General features: G+C 42.5%; 1 protein-coding gene across 3 annotated transcripts in view; it reads left to right on the top strand.

Moving 5' to 3' along the window:
• mcc (MCC regulator of WNT signaling pathway) overlaps positions 1 to 20,000 on the top strand; it is a 229,650-nt gene that overhangs the window by 72,357 nt on the left and 137,293 nt on the right. For all 3 annotated transcript variants that reach the window (XM_067439795.1, XM_067439794.1, XM_067439796.1), the window contains 3 exons: positions 1,719 to 1,855; positions 7,916 to 8,079; positions 13,219 to 13,425. In XM_067439795.1, coding sequence (XP_067295896.1) covers positions 1,719 to 1,855; positions 7,916 to 8,079; positions 13,219 to 13,425 — 508 coding nt within the window. The remainder of the gene's footprint in view (positions 1 to 1,718; positions 1,856 to 7,915; positions 8,080 to 13,218; positions 13,426 to 20,000) is intronic.

Raw genomic sequence — 20,000 nt, 5'->3', positions numbered from 1 at the left:
TACTGAATAAAACCAACCGATATTTAACTTAATCAATAGAACAAACCTGACCGATATCAAATTAATTAATAGAACAAAACCGACCGATATTTAAATCTCGTCCTGAATAAAACCAACCGATATTTAAATCTCGTGCTGAACAAACCCGACCAATATTTAAATCTCGTACTAAATAAAACCGACCGATATTTAAATCTTGTACTGAATAAAACCGACCGATATTTAAATCTCGTCCTGAATAAAACCAACCTATATTTAAATCTCGTGCTGAACAAACCCGACCGATAATTAAATCTCATACTGAATAAAACCAAACGATATTTAAATCTTGTACTGAATTAAACCAACTTATATTTAAATCTCACACTGAATAAAACCGACCGATATTTAAATCTCACACTGAATAAAACCGACCGATATTTAAACCTCGTGCTGAACAAACCCGACCGATATTTAAATCTCGTACTGAATAAAACGAACCGATATTTAAATCTCGTACTGAATAAAACCGACCGATATTTAAATCTTGTACTGAACAAAACCGACGATTATTTAAATCTCTTAGTGAATAAAACCGACCGATATTTAAATCTTGTACTGAACAAAACCGACGATTATTTAAATCTCGTACTGAATAAAACCGACCGATATTTAAATCTTGTACTGAACAAAACCGACCGATATTTAAATCTTGTACTGAACAAAACCGACCGATATTTAAATCTCGTACTGAATAAACCCGACCGATATTTAAATCTCTTACTGAACAAAACCGACCAATATGTAAATCTCGTACTGAACAAACCCGACCGATATGTAAATCTCGTACTGAACAAAACCGACCAATATTTAAATCTCGTGCTGGACAAACCCGACCGATATTTAAATCTCGTGCTGGACAAACCCGACCGATATGTAAATCTCGTACTGAACAAAACCGACCGAAATTTAAATTTCGTACTGAACAAACCCGACCGATATGTAAATCTCGTACTGAACAAAACCGACTGAAATTTAAATTTCGTACTGAATAAACCCGACCGATATTTAAATCTCTTACTGAACAAAACCGACCGATATGTAAATCTCGTACTGAACAAACCCGACCGATATGTAAATCTCGTACTGAACAAAACCGACCGAAATTTAAATTTCGTGCTGGACAAACCCGACCGATATTTAAATAAATTAATAGAACAAAACCGACGGAAATTTAAATCTCATGCTGAACAAAACCGACCGATATTTAAATCTCGTACTGAATAAAACCGACCGATATACAGTCTTTACTGGTATCTCCTGAATCCTCATCTAGATAAATGTTACTCAAGCGTGTCTCCTCTTGTCATTTAGCCTTCAAACCCAACAGGAGATGAGTGTCTCCTTCATTTAATTCTGGAGAGAACTCTTCTTGATTCAGTTCATTAATATTGAGTTATGATCAGAGATGCAGTGAAGCGGTCTCTCTCTCTCTCTCTCTCTCTCTCTCTCTCTCTCTCTCTCTCTCTCTCTCTCTCTCTCTCTCTCTCTCTCTCTCTCTCTCTCTCTCTAGAGTTTAATTAGAGATGCCTCATATGTATGCAGCAGGTCTGGGTGTTTGCATCTTTAAATTATAATTTGCTGAATGACTCCAGGCCTCTGTTGACTTTCATATTCATTCCTGAATCATAACTCTGTAATTTGATTCGTATTCATCATAACGTCTCGGTGTGTCTCAGGGAGGAGGATGAGTTTTCCGAGCTTCGCTCCGATCTCAGTCAGAGCCAGCAGGAGATTAACGAGGACGATCAGGACCCCGACCAGGCGTCCATCTCACTGCCTGAAAACCAGTCCACACTGGTCACAGCAGACATGGGTGAGGAACCAAACTGAAGCAATCACCAACACTCTGATGGGTCGACACATTTCCTAATCAATTAATCAATCAGTCCATCATAAATCCATTCATCCATTCATCAATCCATCCATACAGCCATCAATCCATCCATGCATTCATCAATCCATCCATACATCCATCAATCCATCCATACATTCATCAATCCATCCATACATTCATCCATACATTCATCCATTCAGCAATCCATCCACCCAATCATCAATCCATCCATACATTCATCCATACATTCATCCATTCATCAAGCCATCCATCCATCCAATCATAAATCCATCCATCCATTCATCAATCCATCCATACATTCATCAATCCATCAATCCATCCATACATTCATCAATTCATCCATACATTCATCCATTCATTAATCCATCCATCCATCCATTCATAAATCCATCCATTCATCAATCCATCCATACATTCATCCATTCATTAATCCATCCATCCATCCATTCATAAATCCATCCATTCATCAATCCATCCATACATTCATCCATTCATTAATCCATCCATCCATCCATTCATAAATCCATCCATTCATCAATCCATCCATACATTCATCAATCCATACATACATTCATCAATCCATCCATACATACATTCATCCATATATTCATCAATCCATCCATACATTCATCAATCCATACATACATTCATCAATCCATCCATACATTCATCAATCCATCCATACATTCATCAATCCATACATACATTCATCAATCCATACATACATTCATCAATCCATCCATACATTCATCAATCCATACATACATTCATCAATCCATACATACATTCATCAATCCATCCATACATTCATCAATCCATCCATACATTCATCAATCCATACATACATTCATCAATCCATCCATACATTCATCAATCCATACATACATTCATCAATCCATCCATACATTCATCAATCCATCCATACATACATTCATCCATATATTCATCAATCCATCCATACATTCATCAATCCATACATACATTCATCAATCCATACATTCATCAATCCATCCATACATTCATCAATCCATACATACATTCATCAATCCATACATACATTCATCAATCCATACATTCATCAATCCATACATACATTCATCCATACATTCATCAATCCATCCATACATTCATCAATCCAAACATTCATCAATCCATCCATACATTCATCAATCCATACATTCATCAATCCATACATACATTCATCCATCACTACATTAATCAATCCATACATACATTCATCAATCCATACATTCATCAATCCATACATACATTCATCAATCCATACATTCATCAATCCATACATACATTCATCAATCCATCCATCCATTCATCAATCCATCCATACATTCATCAATCCATACATTCATCAATCCATCCATACATTCATCAATCCATCCATACATTCATCCATACATTCATCAATCCATCCATACATTCATCAGTCCATACATTCATCAATCCATACATTCATCAATCCATACATAATTCAATCCATACATTCATCAATCCATACATACATTCATCAATCCATCCATACATTCATCAGTCCATACATTCATCAGTCCATACATACATCAATCCATACATTCATCAATCCATACATATATTCATCAATCCATCCATACATTCATCAATCCATACATTCATCAATCCATACATTCATCAATCCATCCATACATTCATCAATCCATACATATATTCATCAATCCATACATTCATCAGTCCATACATTCATCAATCCATCCATACATTCATCAATCCATCCATACATTCATCAATCCATACATTCATCAATCCATACATTCATCAATCCATCCATACATTCATCAATCCATACATATATGCATCAATCCATACATTCATCCATACATTCATCAATCCATACATATATGCATCAATCCATACATTCATCCATACATACATTCATCAATCCATACATTCATCAATCCATCCATCCATCCATCCATTCATCAATCCATACATTCATCAATCCATCCATACATTCATCAATCCATCAATCCATCCATCCATTCATCAATCCATCCATACATTCATCAATCCATCAATCCATCCATCCATTCATCAATCCATACATTCATCAATCCATCCATCCATCCATTCATCAACAGAATCACTCACTTCGTTCAAAAGACAGGTAAAAACTCATCTCTTCCATGAGCACTTAATCTTACATTAAAAAAAAAAAAAAAAAAAAAAAAAAAAAAAATTCCCCCTCTATTTCTCCTTTCTTCTTTCCTTTTCTGGTCTTTGCTACTCTGAGCAGTGTACAAATCTTAGTATTTAGGGCACTTTTTGTGTTTCGTTGCCTCTTCTTGACGGATCGCTTCCTGTTCTCCTGAGTTGTAAGTCGCTTTGGATAAAAGCGTCTGCTAAATGCATAAATGTAAATGTAAATGTAAATGTATCAATCCATACATTCATCAATCCATCCATACATTCATCCATCCATACATTCATCAATCCATCCATACATTCATCAATCCATCCATACATTCATCCATACATATATTCAAAAAAAAAATGTTTTTTGCTTATAGCTTCTGAACACTGGCAAAAAAAATCACAAAATCAATCAATCAGCTTTATTTATATAGCGGTTTTTCAATGACGATTGTTTCAAAGCAGCTTCACAGTGTCAAACTGGACAATACTGCAACAAAATTTGATTTGGCTAGTTTGATTTGGATAGTTTGATTTGGATAGTTTGATTTGGATAGTTTATAGAATGAAGTATGACCTAATTAATACATTTAATTTGTATGTTTAGTTGAATAACTTTGATCATAATGTTAGTGTACCCAACTGAGCAAGCCAAGCCAAAGGCGACCAAGGGAACCGAAACTCCATCAGGGCATGATGGAGAAAAATAAACCTTAGAGAAACCAGACTCAGTTCTCCTCTGGCCTATTAACACACAGAGGAGGATTATTATTCTGGCAGAACTGGTCTCTTTGGATTTGATGCATCATACTGAGTTGAATGAAACCCAATTTTACCATATCGGCCATTTTGTATACATTACTATATTTTACGAACGCATTGGCGTATCATTACGTAACTCAGTATGTGTCTTCGGCACCATGCCCTGACAGTACTCAAAAAGTTTCATGGCAGTGCCAAATCATACTGTATCATCTTCAGACCATGCTAGCAAAAGTTATGGATTTTTAGAAAGTTATAGTTTTGAGAGACAAAACCATTTTCAGATATAGCATCAACAAATTTGATGGCATGATGCCAAAATGACTCTTGACATAACTTTGGCATATTGTCACCTCATTGTGACCACACCACATCAAATTGGTCACAGCGCCACCTATTGGTCAAAGTGATATACCATTAAATCATATTACTAGTGATTGTATTTATGACTATACAGCCATTTTGCCTAAATTCATCGTAATATGTCTTCAATTGCTCATGTTTGCAGTTGTTCTGATTCTCATGAGTTCAGAGAGTGTGTTAGTTACTTCATTCAAAGCTAAACCTCAAAATGATGCCCTTAAAGTGATGAATGTCGTGATGTGAGCAGTTTGGCGCTCATCCAGTGTTTTTCCCATGAGCGCATTCATTGCTAATGTGTGGCGGCACGTTCCCTGCCGTGCAGTTCGGGAATATTAATACAGCTCTGGATCAATAATCTGCTCATGTCAGCGATCGTATTGATTCATATGAGTTGTGATTTACTCCGGTTTTTCCATTTCGTTTGCCTGTTGTTGTTGGATGAGCAGGTTTGTTATTGCTGTTATGAGCTGACTTCATGGAGCTCACAGGTATGACTCGTTTCATTTAATTTAAAATATTTAGAATAAATAAATACAAGGTTACAATAATTGTACATTAAGAGTATATAAAGCTATACAATAAAAAGGTGGATCAACTCAGATCTTTTTTGGGGAAATATTAAGATCTCTGGCATCTTGACAAATCAGTTGGAGACGTTGTGGAGTTCTCTCTGAAACTACACTGCAAAAAAAAAAATCTTACTTAGTATTTGTGTCTTGTTTCTAGTCTAAATATCAACGAATTCTTACCGTAAGAAACATTTAATAGACAAGTAAAAATTAATTGTCTTGTTTTGGGAAAAATAACTCAAAATGAAGAGAGTTTTTGCTTAAAATAAGATAAATAATCTGCCAATGGGGCGAGAAAAATAATCTTAATTCTGATTAAAGTCTTGTTTCTTGTTTAGGTCCCAATCAGAATTAAGATTATTTTTCTCACCACACTGGAAGATCATTTTTCTTGTTTTAAGCAAAAACTCACTTCATTTTTTATATTTTTCCCCAGAAAACAAGCAAAATATCTTGTCGTTTTACTACACTACAAAAACATTTTTCTTACTTAGTATTTTTTGTCTTGTTTTGGGAAAAATTACTCTGATAATCTGCCAATGGAGTGAGTTATTAAGGAATTTTGAGATATTTTTCACCAAAACAAGACAATTACTTGTACTTGTCTAGTAAATGTTTCTTAATGTAATTTTTTTTAGATATTTAGACTAAAACAAGGCAAAGCATTTTTCGCAGTGTTTAGGAGAAATGCATGTGAGATTACTGGAGAAACACGTAGCAAAAGACTTTTCCATTTTGATCTCATTGCTGTCAAGAGAAAAGTTTGAGACATTATCGTGATTGTGTGTGATTTTTTTTGTGTGTGTGTATTTTTTACATTTGTTATATTTCTGTGTTTACTAACTGATGGAACCTTATTGTAAAGTGTTACCTTTTAATGCTTTCGTTTTGTGATCTTTAATTTTTCTTTACATTTGTGACCTTGGACCACAAAACGGGTCATAAGGGTCAATTTATTAAAATTGAGATTTATACATCCTCTGAAAGCTGAATAAATAATCTCTCCACTGCTGTGAGTTTGTTAGGACGATATTTGGAGAACCTGAGGGTGCAAAAACATCTAAATATTGAGGAAAATCTCCTTTAAAGTTGTCCAAATGAAGTCCTCAGCAATGCATAATACTACTAATAATACATTTATGATATATGTACAGTAGGACATTTACTAAATATCATCATGGAGGATGATCTTAATATCCTGATGATTTTTGGCATGAAAGGAAAATGTATAATTTTGACCCTTATAATGTATCGTTGGCTATCGCCACAGATATACCCGTGAGACGCAGGACTTGTTTATTGCTCAAGGGTCACATTTATGCATTTGGCAGATGCTTTTATCCAGTGATTTACATTGGATTAGCTCTTGTTTTCCCTGGGAATCGAACCCATGACCGTTGCAAGTGCCGTGATTAACTATCTGTGTGACACGAAGGCTTACACTGCAAAAAAATGCTTTTCTTACTTACTTCTTACTTGTTTTCTTAAAAATAAAATCAAAATTAAGTGAGTTTACTTAGTATTTTTGTCTTGTTTCTAGTCAAAATATCAAAACAATTCTTATGTTAAGAAACATTTACTAGACAAGTAAAAATTGTCTTGTTTTGGGGAAAATAACTCTAAATGAAGAGAGTTTCTGCTTAAAATAAGATAAATAATCTGCCAATGGGGTGAGAAAAATAATCTTGTTTTTTTCTGTTTGAATTAATTATTTTTAATTATTTTTTCTCATTATTTTTAATTATTTTTCTCACCCCATTGGCAGATTATTTATCTTATTTTAAGCAAAAACTCTCTTCATTTTGAGTTTTTTTCCCCAAAACAAGACAATTACTTTTGCTTGTCTAGTAAATACTTCTTGTTTTAAGAATTTTTAGATGTTTGGACTAGAAACAAGACAAAAATACTGAGTAAGAAAAGAGTTTTTTGCAGTGTAGTAAATGCATTTTGATTTAAGAATATTTAGATATTTGGACTGAAAACTACTTTTTTTGCACAACTTCCCTGTTGTTGTTGTGCTTCATAAATAAATGACTCGGCTAAACTAGGATGCGAATGCGAGTGCAGTTCCATGTTATAAACACAGAGAAAGCTTCAGTAATAGTCTCAGAGGATCCTAAATGTGCCGCGTGTGTTTCGACAGATAACTGCAGTGACCTGAACTCGGAGCTCCAGCGGGTTCTGACCGGTCTGGAGAGCGTTTTGTGCGGCCGTAAGAAGAGCACATGCAGCCTTTCTGTGGCCGAAGTGGACCGGCACATCGAGCAGCTGACCACGGCCAGCGAAAACTGCGATCTGGCCATTAAGGTAAAACCATAGACTGTAAAAACAAATATGGCTGTAGTGTTCGTGACGTCAGCCATAGGATTCTGAAGAGCCGTACTGAAGCGTAAAGTAGACACTGCAAACACGGCTCTTCTTACTCAGTAATTTTGTCTTGTTTCTAGTCTAAATATCTAACAATTCTTAAATCAAGTGTTGAGACTGTGGGAGCGGGACCTCCGTCTCCGAATGACGTCATGATTGACAGCTGTGCTATGGAATGAGACTGTGGGGGCGGGACCTCCGTCTCCGAATGACGTCATGATTGACAGCTGTGCTATCGAATGAGACTGTGGGGGCAGGACCTCTGTCTCCGAATGACATCATGATTGACAGCTGTGCTATGAAATGAGACTGTGGGGGCGGGACCTCCGTCTCCGAATGACAGCTGTGCTATCGAATGAGACTGTGGAGGCGGGACCTCCGTCTCCGAATGACATCATGATTGGCAGCTGTGCTATGGAATGAGACTGTGGGGGCGGGACATCCGTCTCCGAATGACGTCATGATTGACAGCTGTGCTATCGAATGAGACTGTGGGGGCAGGACCTCCGTCTCCGAATGACGTCATGATTGACAGCTGTGCTATGGAATGAGACTGTGGGGGCGGGACCTCCGTCTCCGAATGACGTCATGATTGACAGCTGTGCTATCAAATGAGACTGTGGGGGCGGGACCTCTGTCTCTGAATGACATCATGATTGACAGCTGTGCTATGGAATGAGACTGTGGGGGCAGGACCTCCGTCTCCGAATGACAGCTGTGCTATCGAATGAGACTGTGGAGGCGGGACCTCCGTCTCCGAATGACATCATGATTGACAGCTGTGCTATGGAATGAGACTGTGGGGGCGGGACATCCGTCTCCGAATGACGTCATGATTGACAGCTGTGCTATCGAATGAGACTGTGGAGGCGGGACATCCGTCTCCGAATGGCATCATGATTGACAGCTGTGCTATCGAATGAGACTGTGGGGGCAGGACCTCCATCTCCGAATGACATCATGATTGACAGCTGTGCTATGGAATGAGACTGTGGGGGCGGGACCTCCGTCTCCGAATGACAGCTGTGCTATCGAATGAGACTGTGGAGGCGGGACCTCCGTCTCCGAATGACATCATGATTGACAGCTGTGCTATCAAATGAGACTGTGGGGGCGGGACCTCTGTCTCTGAATGACATCATGATTGACAGCTGTGCTATGGAATGAGACTGTGGGGGCAGGACCTCCGTCTCCGAATGACAGCTGTGCTATCGAATGAGACTGTGGAGGCGGGACACCCGTCTCCGAATGGCATCATGATTGACAGCTGTGCTATCGAATGAGACTGTGGGGGCAGGACCTCCATCTCCGAATGACATCATGATTGACAGCTGTGCTATGGAATGAGACTGTGGGGGCGGGACCTCCGTCTCCGAATGACAGCTGTGCTATCGAATGAGACTGTGGAGGCGGGACCTCCGTCTCCGAATGACATCATGATTGACAGCTGTGCTATCAAATGAGACTGTGGGGGCGGGACCTCCGTCTCCGAATGACGTCATGATTGACAGCTGTGCTATGGAATGAGACTGTGGGGGCGGGACATCCGTCTCCGAATGACGTCATGATTGACAGCTGTGCTATCGAATGAGACTGTGGAGGCGGGACATCCGTCTCCGAATGGCATCATGATTGACAGCTGTGCTATGGAATGAGACTGTGGGGGCGGGACCTCCGTCTCCGAATGACAGCTGTGCTATTGAATGAGACTGTGGAGGCGGGACCTCCGTCTCCGAATGACATCATGATTGACAGCTCTGCTATCAAATGAGACTGTGGGGGCGGGACCTCTGTCTCTGAATGACATCATGATTGACAGCTGTGCTATGGAATGAGACTGTGGGGGCAGGACCTCCGTCTCCGAATGACAGCTGTGCTATCGAATGAGACTGTGGAGGCGGGACATCCGTCTCCGAATGGCATCATGATTGACAGCTGTGCTATCGAATGAGACTGTGGGGGCAGGACCTCCATCTCCGAATGACATCATGATTGACAGCTGTGCTATGGAATGAGACTGTGGGGGCGGGACCTCCGTCTCCGAATGACAGCTGTGCTATCGAATGAGACTGTGGAGGCGGGACCTCCGTCTCCGAATGACATCATGATTGACAGCTGTGCTATCAAATGAGACTGTGGGGGCGGGACCTCTGTCTCTGAATGAAGTCATGATTGACAGCTGTGCTATCGAATAAGACTGTGGGGGCGGGACATCCGTCTCCGAATGACATCATGATTGACAGCGGTGCTATCGAATGAGACTGTGGGGGCGGGACCTCCGTCTCCGAATGACATCATGATTGACAGCTGTGCTATGAAATGAGACTGTGGGGGCGGGACCTCTGTCTCCGAATGACGTCATGATTGACAGCTGTGCTATCGAATGAGACTGTGGAGGCGGGACCTCCGTCTCCGAATGACATCATGATTGACAGCTGTGCTATCAAATGAGACTGTGGGGGCGGGACCTCCGTCTCCGAATGACGTCATGATTGACAGCTGTGCTATCGAATGAGACTGTGGAGGCGGGACCTCCGTCTCCGAATGACATCATGATTGACAGCTGTGCTATCAAATGAGACTGTGGGGGCGGGACCTCTGTCTCTGAATGAAGTCATGATTGACAGCTGTGCTATCAAATAAGACTGTGGGGGCGGGACATCCGTCTCCGAATGACGTCATCTACAAAAAAAAAATCTGGGATATTTTGGCTTCCTTCTTCTACAGTGGAAGGAAGTGGAGATGCATCGTCCATCTTGTTTTACTGATTATAGTAAACACCGTTCCAAATGGTCAAGAAGAGAACAGTGACTAGTTCTTTTGAACAGTAGTGGTTTTAGATTCACTCATGCTCAAAAGCAAAGCAAACTCTGATTGGTCTTTTGGCCGGTTCTTGGCCAGAATAAGCCAGAATAAGTAGATTTGCTTCATAAAATTGAATGTCTGAGACTGTGGAGCTGAATGACTTTGGGTTCCTGTTCCCAACGCTCATATCATCAATAATTAAACACAGGCTGAGGAATGTGAGTCGTGTCAGTAAAGCCTCTGATGTTTTTCTGCTGACTCACTGTTTGAAGAACTTCCTGGACTCTTTTACCTCCAGAGTCGTTGTTTTAGACCTCGGGCGCTCCTGATCCGCTTCATTTCACAGCACTGCTGTAATCCTGTTTACTGGAGCGGTCAGAATACAAGCCCAGGGTCCAGCGCGGCCTAATTCATGCACAACTGGAGAAACATCAGGACCAGGAGACTTCAGCAAAAGTTCAATTTGCATTTTGATCTCATTGCTGTCTGTGGGAAACGTCTGATGTATTAGGGCATAACGAATAACACTGATGATCTCTTCATCACCTGTTAGTGGGTGGGATATATTAGGCAGCAAGTGAACATTTAGTCCTCAGAGTTGATGTGTGTGAAGCAGGAGAAATGGGCAAGCGTAAGGATTTGAGCGAGTTTGGCCAGATTGTGACGGCTAGACGACTGGGTCAGAGCATCTCCAAAACTGCAGCTCTTGTGGGCTGTTCCCGGTCTGCAGTGGTCAGTATCTATCAAAAGTGCTCCAAGGAAGGACCAGTGGAGAACCGGCCACAGGGTCATGGGCGGCCAAGGCTCATTGATGACCGTGGGGAGCGAAGGCTGGCCCGTGGGGTCCGATCAAACAGACGAGCTACTGGAGCTCAAACTGCTCCAGAAGTTAATGCTGGTTCTGATAGAAAGCTGTCAGAATACACAGAGCAGCTCAGTTTGAGGCGTATGGACCAGTCAGGGTGACCTCTGACCCCTGACCCCGCCGAAAGCACCAACAGTGGCACGTGAGCATCAGAACTGGACCACGGAGCAATGGAAGAAGGTGGCCTGGTCCGAGGAATCACGTGTTCTTCTACATCACGTGGATGGCCGGGTGTGTGTGTGTGTGGCTTACCTGGGGAACACATGGCCCCAGGATGCACTATGGGGAGAAGGCGAGCCGGCGGAGGCAGTGTGATGCTTTGGCCAATGTTCTGCTGGGAAACCTTGGGTCCTCCATCCATGTGGATGTTACTTTGACACGCTCCACCTACCTAAGCATTGCTGAGACCATGTTCAGCCTTTGATGGAAACGGTATTCTGGTGGCTGTGGCTCTTCCAGCAGGATAATGCTCCTGACACAAAGCACAAATGCTTCAGGAATGGTTTGAGGAGCACAACAACCAGTTTGAGGCGTCGACTCGGCCTCCAGATTCCCCAGATCTCAATCCAGTCGAGCATCTGTGGGATGAGCTGAACAAGTCCGATCAGTGGAGGCCCCACCTCGCAACTTACAGGACTTAAATGATCTGCTGCTAACATCTTGGTGTCAGATACCACAGCACACCTTTAGGGGTCTAGTTGAGTCCAGGCCTCGATGGGTCAGGGCTGTTGTATAATATGTGTGTGTGTGTGTGTGCCCTTGTTTATATTACATTGTGGTGACCAAATGTCCCCATTAGGATAGTAAAACCTGATATCCCCAGCCAGCGGTCCCCACTTTTCAAAAGGCTTATAAATCATACAGGATGATGTTTTTTAAAAATGTAAAAATGCAGAATGTTTACTGTGATGGGTAGGTTTAGGGGCTGTATGTGTGTGTGTGTGTGTGTGTGTGTGTGTGTGTGTGTGTGTGTGTGTGTGTGTGTGTGTGTGTGTGTGAGAGATGGGTAGGTTTAGGGGCTGTGTGTGTGTGAGATGGGTAGGTTTAGGGGCTGTGTGTGTGTGTGTGTGTGAGATGGGTAGGTTTAGGGGCTGTGTGTGTGTGTGTGAGATGGGTAGGTTTAGGGGCTGTGTGTGTGTGATGGGTAGGTTTAGGGGCTGTGTGTGTGTGTGTGTGAGATGGGTAGGTTTAGGGGCTGTGTGTGTGTGTGTGTGAGATGGGTAGGTTTAGGGGCTGTGTGTGTGTGTGTGAGATGGGTAGGTTTAGGGGCTGTGTGTGTGTGATGGGTAGGTTTAGGGGCAGTGTAAGGGGATAGAATGTACAGTTTGTACAGTATAAAAAACATTACGCCTATGGAGTCCCTACAAAGATAGTGAACTAGACGTGTGTGTGTGTGTGTGTGTGTGCAGACAGTGGAGGAGATCGAGGGCGCTCTGGGCCGGGACTTCTACCCCAGTCTGTGTGAGGAGCGAGTGCGATGGGAGAAGGAGTTGGCCGGCCTGCGGGAGGAGAACGAGAGTCTGACTGCGATGCTGTGCAGAAAAGAGGAAGACCTGAACCGCACCAAAGCCACCATGAATGCAATCCGGGAGGAGCGAGACCGGCTGCGCAGACGCGTGAGTGAAAAACACCTGAAACACAAGACTAGCAGATTCGGGAACACTTTAGAACAGGGGTTTTCAAACGGGTCCCCAGAAAATTCCAGAGAATAAAAACACAAAGCAAAAATGGATAACGTCTCCCAAACATTCTGTTTTATTCTAAATGTTTCTCTCCTCTCTTGCCATATCCATAGGCTACTTTCCAGAATTGTAAATGTTTGCTTTGTATCTTTCTTCTGGGTCCCCTTTATCTCTCTCACTGGGGTTGTAACGCAGTACGTAAGATGCTTGCATACATTTACTTTACAAATATTATTCTTTATGTTTTTACATCCAACATTAAGTAGGCTATAGCCAATTTATTACGTTTGGGAACCATATTTTGTAATTATAATGTCACACAATTTATGTGTTTTTGTGTTTTAATTTAAATGTTTTTCCATATGCCTAAACAAAAATAGATGGATTTCAGCAAAGGGGGTCCTACATAAAAGTTCATCATACTTGGGGGTCCTTGGCATCATAAAGTTTGAAATCCATTATTACAGACCATTATTCTAAAGTGTTACCGCTGATTCCAGGTACTGTATTTTCCGGACTATAAGTCGCACTTTTTTCATAGTTTGGCTGGTCCTGCAACTTATATATCAAATTGATCAATCAATCAATCAATCAATCAATCAACTTTATTTATATAGCGCTTTTACAATCACGATTGTGTCAAAGCAGCTTCACAGTGTCAAACAGGGTAATATTGCGACAAAATTAGATTTGGCTGTACAGTCGTACTGGAGAAAACAGTGATGTTATCAGCTCAGTTTAATTTATCATATAGCGACAATGTTGGCAGATCAGTATTATAGTTTATAGAATTAAATAAGACCTAGTTCATATATTTTATTTGTATAATAAGTTGAATAACTTTAATCATATTTTTAGTGTCCCCAACTGAGCAAGCCAAGCCAAAGGCGACAGTGGCAAGGAACCAAAACTCCATCAGGGCATGATGGAGAAAAATAAACCTTGGGAGAAACCAGACTCAGTCGGGGTGCCAGTTCTCCTCTGGCCTATTAACACACCGTGTAAGATTATTATTCTGGCAACCTTACAGGTCGGAAATCATATTAGATCGGATTATTCAAAATTTTCAGGGTATCACGGAAGAGACAGATTTATTTAGGATGGGGCGTCGATTACACAAGAGTATGAATACATGAAAGATCGGAATTATTGCGCCGAAGATGGGTTTTGAGCATGTCGTGCCAGTGAGGCAAATTCAGAGGAGACACCATTTGACACGGCTCAGCAGACACTCCAGGATGCGTTGGTCATGTCCAGGCAGGTCCACCATCCGATCCGGACAGGGCCCAGATCCGGGATAAACCTCGGGATAAACAGAGAGACTAACATTAGCGTAGATGCCACTCTTTTTATGATGTAACGAGTACATCAGGTGTTATGGGAAGTGTTCCCGGTTCCGGCTGACCTAGTTAATGCAGCCTAACAATCAGTCAATTGAATTGAATAAAGAAAGTTCAAAATGTTCTATGTGTATGCCATAGTAAAGAGATGTGTTTTTAGTCTAGATTTAAACTGACAGAGTGTGTCTGCTTCCCGAACAATGCTAGGAAGACTATTCCAGAGTTTAGGAGCTAAATAGGAAAATGATCGACCGCCTGCAGTTGATTTAGATATTCTAGGTATTATCAACTGGCCAGAGTTTAGAGACCGCAGTAGACGTGATGGAGTATAATGTGTTAAGAGCTCGCTTAAGTACCGGGGAGCTAAACTATTTAGTGCTTTGTAAGTAATAAGCAAGATTTTAAAATGTATGCGATGTTTAATAGGGAGCCAGTGCAGTGTTGACAGAACTGGACTAATATGATCATACTTCCTGGTTCTAGTAAGAACTCGAGCTGCTGCGTTTTGGACTAGCTGGAGTTTGTTTATTAAGCGAGCAGGGCAACCACCCAGTAGAGCATTACAATAATCTAGCCTTGAGTCATGAACGCATGTACTAACTGTTCAGCATTTTGCATTGAAAGCATGTGCCGTAATTTAGATATATTTTTAAGATGATAGAATGCGGTTTTACAGATGTTAGAAACGTGGCTTTCAAATGAAAGATTGGTATCAAAGAGCACACCCAGGTTCCTCACTGACGGCGAGGGCTTGACAGAGCAGTCATCAAGTGTTAGACAGTATTCTCGGTTACTACATGTGGAGCTTTTCTGTCCAATAATTAAAAATTCAGTTTTATCTGAATTAAGTTGCAGAAAATTACTATTCATCCAATTTTTTATATCAGCTCTGCATTCCGTTAATCTTGTGAATTGGTAGGTTTCGTCAGGGCGTGAGGAAATATAGAGCTGAGTATCGTCAGCATAACAATGAAAACTAACGCCATGTTTCCTAATGATATCTCCCAGTGGAGCAGATACAGGGTGAAGAGCAGCGGTCCTAACACTGAGCCTTGCGGTACCCCATACTGAACTTGTGATCGGTGTGACATCTCTTCATTTACTGCTACAAACTGATAACGGTCAGATAAGTACGATTTAAACCATGCCAAAGCAGTTCCACTAACGCCAACATAATTTTCGATTCTATTCAGAAGAATATTGTAAACGATAGTAAATTTAATTCATACTGACTGAAAAGAATAATCATAGAGCTACATTTACAGCCGCGAGAGGGCGCTCTATGCTGCTCCTATTGCCTACCAATGAAGAAATCAACTGAAAACCGACAAACTCTTAACTGAAATATTAACTTAAAGACAACATCTGAGAAAGACTGAACACAAACACAATGCCCCTTCATAAAGAAAATCCTATTCTGCAAATTACAAACTGCATGTAGTAAAATCAGCAGCCATCTGTGGACTCGTTCCTCCAGCTCTGGCCATCTTTCTCTCAGTCTGCGATTAGCTTTGTTTTCTTCATTACAGTTAAAGTAACGTTTGCTTTTCTCCAGTCCCTCACAAGCTTCTCACTCACTCCAAACTTTCTTTCTGGTGCTCGGTTATGCACAGCGAGCGCTGCTTCTGCCCTAAAGCGAGTCATAGTCCAGTGCCACTTATAGTCCAGTGCCACTTATAGTCCAGTGCCACTTATAGTCCAGTGCCACTTATAGTCCAGTGCCACTTATAGTCCAGTGCCGCTTATAGTCCAGTGCCGCTTATGGTCCAGTGCCACTTATAGTCCAGTGCCACTTATAGTCCAGTGCGACTTATAGTCCAGTGCCGCTTATAGTCCAGTGCGGCTTATAGTCCAGTGCGCCTTATAGTCCAGTGCCACTTATAGTCCAGTGCCACTTATAGTCCAGTGCCACTTATAGTCCAGTGCGACTTATAGTCCAGTGCCACTTATAGTCCAGTGCCACTTATAGTCCAGTGCGACTTATAGTCCAGTGCCGCTTATAGTCCAGTGCGGCTTATAGTCCAGTGCGCCTTATAGTCCAGTGCCACTTATAGTCCAGTGCGGTTTATAGTCCACTGCCACTTACAGTCCAGTGCCACTTATAGTCCAGTGCGGCTTATAGTCCACTGCCACTTATAGTCCAGTGCCACTTATAGTCCAGTGCCACTTATAGTCCAGTGCCACTTATAGTCCAGTGCCACGTATAGTCCAGTGCCGCTTATAGTCCAGTGCCACTTATAGTCCAGTGCCGCTTATAGTCCAGTGCCACCTATAGTCCAGTGCAACTTATAGTCCAGTGAGCCCTATAGTCCAGTGCCACTTATATTCCACTGCCACTTATAGTCCAGTGCCACTTATAGTCCAGTGCGCCTTATAGTCCAGTGAGCCCTATAGTCCAGTGCCACTTATATTCCACTGCCACTTATAGTCCAGTGCCACTTATATTCCAGTGAGCCCTATAGTCCAGTGCCACTTATATTCCACTGCCACTTATAGTCCAGTGCCACTTATATTCCACTGCCACTTATAGTCCAGTGCCACTTATAGTCCAGTGCGACTTATAGTCCAGTGAGCCCTATAGTCCAGTGCCGCTTATAGTCCAGTGCGGCTTATAGTCCAGTGCGCCTTATAGTCCAGTGCCACTTATAGTCCACTGCCACTTACAGTCCAGTGCCACTTATAGTCCAGTGCGGCTTATAGTCCACTGCCACTTATAGTCCAGTGCCACTTATAGTCCAGTGCCACTTATAGTCCAGTGCCACTTATAGTCCAGTGCCACGTATAGTCCAGTGCCGCTTATAGTCCAGTGCCACTTATAGTCCAGTGCCGCTTATAGTCCAGTGCCACCTATAGTCCAGTGCAACTTATAGTCCAGTGAGCCCTATAGTCCAGTGCCACTTATATTCCACTGCCACTTATAGTCCAGTGCCACTTATAGTCCAGTGCGCCTTATAGTCCAGTGAGCCCTATAGTCCAGTGCCACTTATATTCCACTGCCACTTATAGTCCAGTGCCACTTATAGTCCAGTGAGCCCTATAGTCCAGTGCCACTTATATTCCACTGCCACTTATAGTCCAGTGCCACTTATATTCCACTGCCACTTATAGTCCAGTGCCACTTATAGTCCAGTGCGCCTTATAGTCCAGTGCGCCTTATAGTCCAGTTCCTCTTATAGTCCAGTGCCACTTATAGTCCAGTGCGGCTTATAGTCCAGTGCCTCTTATAGTCCAGTGCCACTTATAGTCCAGTGCCTCTTATAGTCCAGTGCCGCTTATAGTCCACTGCCACTTATAGTCCAGTGCCACTTATAGTCCAGTGCGGCTTATAGTCCAGTGCGGCTTATAGTCCAGTGCCACTTATAGTCCAGTGCCACTTATAGTCCAGTGCGGTTTATAGTCCAGTGCGGCTTATAGTCCAGTGCGGCTTATAGTCCAGTGTGGTTTATAGTCCAGTGCCACTTATAGTCCAGTGCCACTTATAGTCCAGTGCCGCTTACAGTCCAGTGCCACTTATAGTCCAGTGCCACTTATAGTCCAGTGCCGCTTATAGTCCACTGCCACTTATAGTCCAGTGCCACTTATAGTCCACTGCCACTTATAGTCCAGTGCCACTTATAGTCCAGTGCCACTTATAGTCCAGTGCCGCTTATAGTCCAGTGCCGCTTATAGTCCACTGCCACTTATAGGCCAGTGCCACCTATAGTCCAGTACCACTTATAGTCCACTGCCACTTATAGTCCAGTGCCACTTATAGTCCAGTGCCGCTTATAGTCCAGTGCCACTTATAGTCCAGTGCCGCTTACAGTCCAGTGCCACTTACAGTCCAGTGCCACTTATAGTCCAGTGCCACTTATAGTCCAGTGCCGCTTATAGTCCACTGCCACTTATAGTCCACTGCCACTTATAGTCCAGTGCCACTTATAGTCCAGTGCCGCTTATAGTCCACTGCCACTTATAGGCCAGTGCCACCTATAGTCCAGTGCCACTTATAGTCCAGTGCCACCTATAGTCCAGTGCCGCTTACAGTCCAGTGCCACTTATAGTCCAGTGCCGCTTACAGTCCAGTGCCACTTATAGTCCAGTGCCACTTATAGTCCAGTGCCGCTTATAGTCCAGTGCCGCTTATAGTCCACTGCCACTTATAGTCCACTGCCACTTATAGTCCAGTGCCGCTTATAGTCCAGTGCCGCTTATAGTCCAGTGCCACTTATAGTCCAGTGCCGCTTATAGTCCACTGCCACTTATAGGCCAGTGCCACCTATAGTCCAGTGCCACTTATAGTCCACTGCCACTTATAGTCCAGTGCCACTTATAGTCCAGTGCTGTTTATAGTCCAGTGCCGCTTATAGTCTAGTGCCACCTATAGTCCAGTGCCGCTTATAGTCCAGTGCCACCTATAGTCCAGTGCCACTTATAGTCCAGTGCCTCTTATAGTCCAGTGCGGCTTATAGTCCAGTGCTGCTTATAGTCCAGTGCGGCTTATAGTCCAGTGCCACTTATAGTCCAGTGCGGCTTATAGTCCAGTGCCACTTATAGTCCAGTGCCACTTATAGTCCAGTGCGGCTTATAGTCCAGTGCCACTTATAGTCCAGTTCCACTTATAGTCCAGTGCCACTTATAGTCCAGTGCCACTTATAGTCCAGTGCCGCTTATAGTCCAGTGCCACCTATAGTCCAGTGCCACTTATAGTCCAGTGCCGCTTATAGTCCAGTGCGGCTTATAGTCCAGTGCCGCTTATAGTCCAGTGCGGCTTATAGTCCAGTGCCACTTATAGTCCAGTGCCACTTATAGTCCAGTGCCGCTTATAGTCCAGTGCCGCTTATAGTCCACTGCCACTTATAGTCCAGTGCCACTTATAGTCCAGTGCGGCTTATAGTCCAGTGCGGCTTATAGTCCAGTGCCACTTATAGTCCAGTGCCACTTATAGTCCAGTTCCACTTATAGTCCAGTGCCACTTATAGTCCAGTGCCACTTATAGTCCAGTGCCGCTTATAGTCCAGTGCCACCTATAGCCCAGTGCCACTTATAGTCCAGTGCCTCTTATAGTCCAGTGCGGCTTATAGTCCAGTGCCGCTTATAGTCCAGTGCGGCTTATAGTCCAGTGCCACTTATAGTCCAGTGCCACTTATAGTCCAGTGCCGCTTATAGTCCAGTGCCGCTTACAGTCCA

The sequence above is a fragment of the Pseudorasbora parva genome, chromosome 3 (genome assembly GCF_024679245.1).
Source record: "Pseudorasbora parva isolate DD20220531a chromosome 3, ASM2467924v1, whole genome shotgun sequence".
NCBI classification, from domain to species: Eukaryota; Metazoa; Chordata; class Actinopteri; order Cypriniformes; family Gobionidae; genus Pseudorasbora; species Pseudorasbora parva.
Note: the sequence above shows the minus strand (reverse complement) of the source record. Positions and strands in the feature narration are given on the sequence as shown.